Raw genomic sequence first — 6,729 nt, forward strand, 5'->3', positions numbered from 1 at the left:
TATATGTAGTTATAAGGCTCTTGCAGACAGGATGCGGCAACTTGCCGCGCGGCAAAAGACGACGCGGTAGCCAATCAACTTACAACTTTTTCATAAGAGCGAAAAACTGATTGGCTGCCGCGTCCTGTGTGCAAGAGGCCATACGTACTGCGATTGGTTCTTATTCACCGCTTCGAGAATTGCGTCGCAACGGACAAACCGCTTTCATATCGTCCCGCGTTTTTTAGGATTGTTACTATTTAAAGTATGTCTCGCATGCAGCAGGTTATCGCGAGTGTCTTTTATAAAGTATCGTAATATATCAAACATTGTGTGCAGTAACAAATGTACGTCAATGATGCTATTTTAATCTTGGCGAATTCCGTTTGAGAGAAGTGACCGAAATTCTCTTTGTATATTTTACGTTGTTGTTTTTTCCAGTGACAATGCAATTGATGTACGATTATCATCAGGTATATATATATATTCCGCTGTTTTATAACAACTGCAAGAATTAAAATATTTGTAATAATTTAACAATTTGTAACAATTTCAACCATTTTTTATATTTATTTAAATATTTCAAGTTTTATTTCTATATCAAACAATAATTTTTTTGTTTTATCTGTATTTTTTATATTTATCTCCTTTGCTTTTTCCTTCTTTAGAAAACTGAATGTAGATACTAATTCTGATGAATAGAAAGTGTGACCAATACGAACATATGTAATTATCAATATTGCAATCTTGTTTCGGCTTCGAGAATCGTAATAACGTTCTTCGATAGATCTCGAATCGCGACTAGTCGTGGAAAACACTGCAGCAGAGTCATATTCGTCATATTCAAGCTACTCAGTATTTTTCGCGATTGTTTCTGTCTAAAAATGTATTTCGTGCGCGAGAGATTGTTGAAAGTGTTTTGTGAAGTGTCTGTCGTAACATATAAACATTGTATGCAATAATTATTATATGACAATATTTCGATTTTAGTGCCCGGAGTCTGCTTCTGTATTCCCGAAGCTGTGTTTCGATTAAAATCTTCGTAAATACTTCAAGTTATCATCGACAAACAGCGAAGTTTGGTTAATAATCATCATCAAGTACGTGCACATATGTCGCCGTTCTGTAAGTAGCTCTTAATTATCTCGCAATTATTCTGCAATTAGCTGTATTGATTATAATATTTGAGACAGTGAACAAATAGGCAGAGTTTGCTTTTTAAAACATTTTACGTATATTAGAAGGCACCAATTTAATAAATGGACTTTAATTAAACCACAATTATTTTTATTATCTAAAGTTTTTATACTTTAAATTACACACATTACATACTTAGTATTAAATACTAAAAATAATATTTTAAAAATATAGAGATTAATATTTTAAAATGAATAAGTTTTATAATACATTTTTTATGTTATTAAATAAATTTTAGAAGCTATGGAAAATTAATTTATTTAATTACATAAAAAAAAATATTCTAAAATTTATTTATTTTAATATAAATCTTCATATTTTTCAATTATTATTTTTAATATGTACTTTGGAGTATGAAGATTTTGTGGATGATAAAATAATAATTTAATATTAATCTCTGCATAAAAGAGAGAGAGAGAGAGAGATAATATTATTAAAATATAATAAAATATATAAGATGTGATACACGTTATTTGAAACTTTCGCGTTCTTTTCAAGATTTTGAAAGTTTTTATAATAGTTAGACTAAGAAACGAAAAAATATGTAAAACTAGACATTGCATCTTTATTTACATGTAATTAGATGAATTAATTTTAATCTCTTACCTTGAGAGAAAATGTTATACCGCATATTGCTATCATCATTGCTGTCATCAAACTTAATTTGCTGGTTTGTTCATAGAATAATACTTTGCTCGTTTTTCGCTATGCATTACATGCTATTGTTTTAATTAATTAAAATTTCTGAGGATAGCTGAGTTTACCAAGTTTGGAATGTCTCATATATTGTATAACGCAATTTCTTTATTGGGTATCTTCGGAAGTGGAGTGGGGACGACTTTAAAACAGTCGGACCGAGAGCTGCATCGAGTAGTCGCTGCTTGACTGGTGTCCACGCGTGGCACGTGACATATCATACTGAATTACAGAATAATTGGATTCTTGATAAGCGAGCCTTGTCGTGTCAGTCTGTAGTTGCTCGCGCAGTGTTTCTGAGTGCTTCATTTTTTCTTTGCTCTGCCTGGTACTAGATTAGTTATCTTTGCTCGCTCAATCTTTTTTCGTAAATACGTTAAGCAATCACGATGCCGAGATTGTCAGAAACGAGATATAAATTAATATCGAAGACGATATATTTTATAAATGTCTAAACGATATTTGATTTTGAATTGTATTTTACTGTTATTTTTTTCTTTTTTTTTGTTTTTTTTACTGATGGATATTCTGGCATAATTTTACTTTTTACGTATGAATATATTTCGTTTTATTAATTTATCTAAAAAAACATAAAGTGGTTATAATATGTTGGCATTTTTAATAACAAGTTATTTCTCTATGAAATTATTTGCAATTTTTTCATCAGATGCATATTTATGCATATTTTTGCATATTTATGCATATTTATGCATATAGATAAATTTTATACGTGATATATGATAACAATATTTTTTTTGCAAGTGCTTGGATCAAAATTATTGTTGCACAATGTGGTATAAATGTTCCACATGTATTGCAAAAATATTGAATTTAAAAATATATAACAGTATATTTTTTATTCATTTATTTTTTTTTGTTATATTTTAATCACATACTTTTTATATTAAAAGATAATTATTTGATAGACGAATCATTTACAGCATTAAAGTTAAAATAATAAAATTGGCTATTGTTTTGTCTAAATATTTTGTTAATTTTATCTTTGTGTTTGAAATCACTTTCTAATTGTGTCTCATTTTTCATTATATTTTTACGTTAATGTTACGCAACTAAACGATATGAAATATTAAATTATCGATTAATAGTCAAAATTGATGCATACAAAATAACACAAAAATTAAAGCATTATATATTTTTTTGTACGAGTTGAATCACGATTAGTTTTGATTGGGAATCATTTGTGGAACACCTGTTTAACACGTGCAACTGTTTTTCATAGATCAGATTCCACTCCAGTGTGATACAGCATGGCGTTGTTCCGTGGCCTACTCGATTTTTTTCAAAACGATAATAAGTTAGATGAGAAAACCGGCATGACCGGAAAGCAAAAAAAGCTGGTACAAAACACATGGGCGAGTGTTCGTAAAGACGAAATCTCGTCTGGAATGGCCATTATGACTGCGTGAGTGAATTATAGTCTTTTTTTTGTATGTTGATCCAACTATTCACGTAGGCCAGTATCTGAAACGACATATCAAAGTTAGTAAAGTTAATCATAATCCGCGATTGAAACACAATACCGTGAGAATACTATTAAATAATTTTTTATTAGATCTCAGAGATAAAGAATAAACAATAGTCACAACATGTTAAAAATTCTCTCGAGCATTCAGAGTTCATCCATTTGAGAAGCTTCCGCATTCTAACACGCTATTCATTTTAATGAATCGTCGACGCATACCTCGCATCATCGAAAATCCATGTCACGCTTTACGGTTTCATCGTTGAATACTCTCACGTCCCGTGAAAATCATTCACATTTGTTAATGCGTACTGCGCATCGCGATACGCCGCAAAAGATGTGGCTGAATGCGCGTTATGAAAGTTTCATCGCTAATGGAATTGCTATGCAACTATTACTCCTGCAAGACGAAATTAAATTGTTGCGCCATCAGATCTGTTTATAGTTTAAAATCACATCCATAGCATATTAAAGCGAATGATGCTGTGAATAGAAGTGTAAGGTTATAAAAGATGTAGGACGCCTCCGTACTTCTTTTAAGTGGCATATTTGCTTATTAAGTGGATGTCGCAAGATCATTAGATTAGCGATAATGTAATCAAGTCCGTCAGTGCCGGATTACGATGCTCGTAGATCATAGATATTTTTATTTTAAGATGCGCGAAAAAAATATAAGAGAAAAATATAAGGAATTATTACGCGGTATCAGATAAAATAAAATTCTTAAAGACAACGGATTAAAAAAAATTTGTTTTATAACTTTTCTGACAGATTATAAAAATAGCTGATCTAGCTGGTATATACAAAGTGAATAACTAATTGCTCAAGCATATTAACTTCTTTCAAAGAATCATGTGTCAATTATCGTTATTATAATTATTAATATTTTTTTGATCATTACATCATAATTCTATATAAGTATAATGATGGATCAATTATGAAACAATTTTACACAAATCTTTCTACAACTTCTCGTATTGGTCGTAAATTTAATATTTAACTTGAAATCGCTCTTTGTAGTCTTTTCAAGCAACATCCGGAATATCAAAATCAATTTAAACTATTTAAAGATATTCCTCTCGACGATTTGCCGAAAAATAAGAGATTTCAAGCACACTGTGCGAATATTATATCGGCGTTTAGCAATGCGATCGATCAATTACACGATCCAGAATTAATGGAAGCAACTCTGCTTTCTTTGGCTGAAAGACACAAGGACCGCGGACAATCGCTAGAACATTTTCAGGTAAGTAAATCCGTTTTATTCATACATAAAATAAATATATTTTGTATTTAAAGTTTTATTTATGAATTACCCATATTTTAAGGTAATCTGCCATGTAAAAAAGACTGAGTTTATAATGTTGCGTTTTTTATGTTGAAGTTTTATTTTGAAACTAACTTTTTCCAATCAATTTGTTTGTCTTTGATATTTATCAATTGCATATATTCCTAGCTAAAAAAATAACTATTGTTTTCAGAATTTGAAACAGGTACTGACGAATCTCTTGCCTGCTGTATTTGGGAAGCAATATACGCCGGAAGTGCAAGAGGCTTGGAAGAAAATGTTAGATTTGATTTTTTTGACGCTTGCTCAAGTTTATAAAGAATAAAATGTTCATCCATCTGTAATTTTGCAATACAGATATTGTATACGCATAGCTTTTGAAAAAAGGCACCTGTCAAGAAATTTAATCATTGATACGTTTCTTTGTGTGGCATGATTTTTACGGAATTTATATGTATACTTTTTTTGCTGAAGAATTGTATATGCTTCTTTTTACTATTATTTTAACTTTAATTTAAGAAACACTGTGATTAACGAAGATTACATTATTATGGAAAAAAATTGTACATATATACACGCTATATTTAAATAAAGTCATAATGTCTATGACTTGTCACTCCCTTATCTTCTTCTCTCGCTCTTTCTTGCTGCATGATTATTACTTCGAAACTTCCACTTGGTTACATATTTTGCAATATATCGATAAAATTTCACAAACAACAAAAAAAACGTGATGTTAGTCAGATATGTGTTATTTACGTGTGCATAATATTTCGATATTCTATTCGTTACATATCTCGATTCTAACCGCGCAAAATGTCAATTGCTCTTTGCTATTAATATTTGTCGAAACGATAGGGCAGGATGGTATGCAAAACACTTGAAAACACGAAGGCATGAATGATACCGATACGACCGTCTCCGATATTTTATCAGGTAAATCGAAATCTATCAGGTAAATGAAAAATTTTAAAGCAACGATGACTCACACAGACGACACGATACACTTTTAGGACGTCAACCGATTTGCTTATCTTTGCACATTGCTGGAGGCATCGTAATCGCTATTATAATCTTGAGCTGTTGCTGTGCTCTATGTGTGAGAAACAAGTGTGCGAGACTCTGTAACAAGCTCACGGGGAAGAAGAAAAAAGAGTCAGTATCAAACATGTCCCACATGTTATTTTAGAGAAAGTCATCTCTCAATCTGACTCTGAGATATAATGAGACAAACAAATGATTCGTCTGCAAAATATGTTTAGAAAACATTTTGACATCGAAGAAGGACGAAAGAAGCGGGGCAGCGCGAGGAAACTGCGGAAAAAGCGGAAGAGAACTCTCTCGCCAGACGTGGTGCATGCCGAAAAGGAACTCACCACGCCGATCATCGCCCGGGAACAGGAGAGATCGGAGAATGCATCGCCGATCACTTGTTACAAATGTTGCCCAAAGAAAAAGAGGAGACGGAGACTCAAGAGATAGACATGACAAGGAAAGAGTTGTTGACGCGTAAACGACTGAATAAAGCATCTTTCCGAATTAAAAAAAAAAAAAAAAAGATGACAAAATGATGATTTTTTGTTTCTATTTGTGCAAATACGTCTACCTCTAACCTCGAGTTTGAAAAAAAAAATGCAATCTTGGGTAATCGGTGTTTACGTCGCAATCAGCGCAATGATTTTTGGGTCAAGAGTTCGCGGCACAATAGATGTGAATCTGAGCGAATTGGAATATCTCGCGGCACGATTGGATCCGTTCGAGTGTCGTCGATTGATCGCCGCGCTTCATTACACAACATACGATTTACCGAAGAATCTCGCCGCAGCTGGTTAGCCCTTCTTTCCCTTCGAGCGATTTGTAATCTTTGCACTTTAAGCCTTGAACATTGAATTCTGCATCTTATTAATTATTTGATCGATCAAACGTGTCATATGATATCTAACACTCGGTAATTTTCACGTATGAAAGAGCGCAAAGTGGACGAGGAAATTCCCTGCCTGCGTCAATTGTTACATTGGAATAATTCCCCCGGGGAGGGCAGAGGGAAAACACACGCAGCGATTGTGCATCGTCTCCGACAGCTAAA

The 6,729-nt window shown here is 32.5% G+C and overlaps 3 protein-coding genes across 4 annotated transcripts in view; all 3 read left to right on the forward strand.

The window, feature by feature from the left end:
* sima (similar) overlaps positions 1 to 6,729 on the forward strand; it is a 79,659-nt gene that overhangs the window by 351 nt on the left and 72,579 nt on the right. The window contains exon 2 of one of the 2 annotated variants that reach the window (XM_012375587.2): positions 970 to 1,104. The gene's annotated coding sequence lies outside the window, so the exon portion shown is untranslated. Of the gene's footprint in view, positions 1 to 828; positions 1,105 to 6,729 lie in introns of those variants that run through there. The other variant, XM_067347901.1, reaches the window with a different exon arrangement.
* glob1 (globin 1) lies at positions 2,036 to 5,267 on the forward strand. The gene is made up of 4 exons (XM_012375596.2): positions 2,036 to 2,200; positions 3,113 to 3,295; positions 4,376 to 4,601; positions 4,837 to 5,267. The coding sequence occupies exons 2-4, from the start codon at positions 3,141 to 3,143 to the stop codon at positions 4,966 to 4,968; spliced, it is 513 nt and encodes a 170-aa protein (XP_012231019.1). The 5' UTR covers positions 2,036 to 2,200; positions 3,113 to 3,140; the 3' UTR covers positions 4,969 to 5,267.
* Positions 5,406 to 6,249, forward strand: LOC105677175 (uncharacterized). Its single transcript, XM_012375599.2, has 3 exons — positions 5,406 to 5,579; positions 5,657 to 5,798; positions 5,906 to 6,249. The coding sequence occupies exons 1-3, from the start codon at positions 5,540 to 5,542 to the stop codon at positions 6,123 to 6,125; spliced, it is 402 nt and encodes a 133-aa protein (XP_012231022.1). The 5' UTR covers positions 5,406 to 5,539; the 3' UTR covers positions 6,126 to 6,249.

The sequence above is a fragment of the Linepithema humile genome, chromosome 1 (genome assembly GCF_040581485.1).
Source record: "Linepithema humile isolate Giens D197 chromosome 1, Lhum_UNIL_v1.0, whole genome shotgun sequence".
Taxonomy (NCBI): Eukaryota; Metazoa; Arthropoda; class Insecta; order Hymenoptera; family Formicidae; genus Linepithema; species Linepithema humile.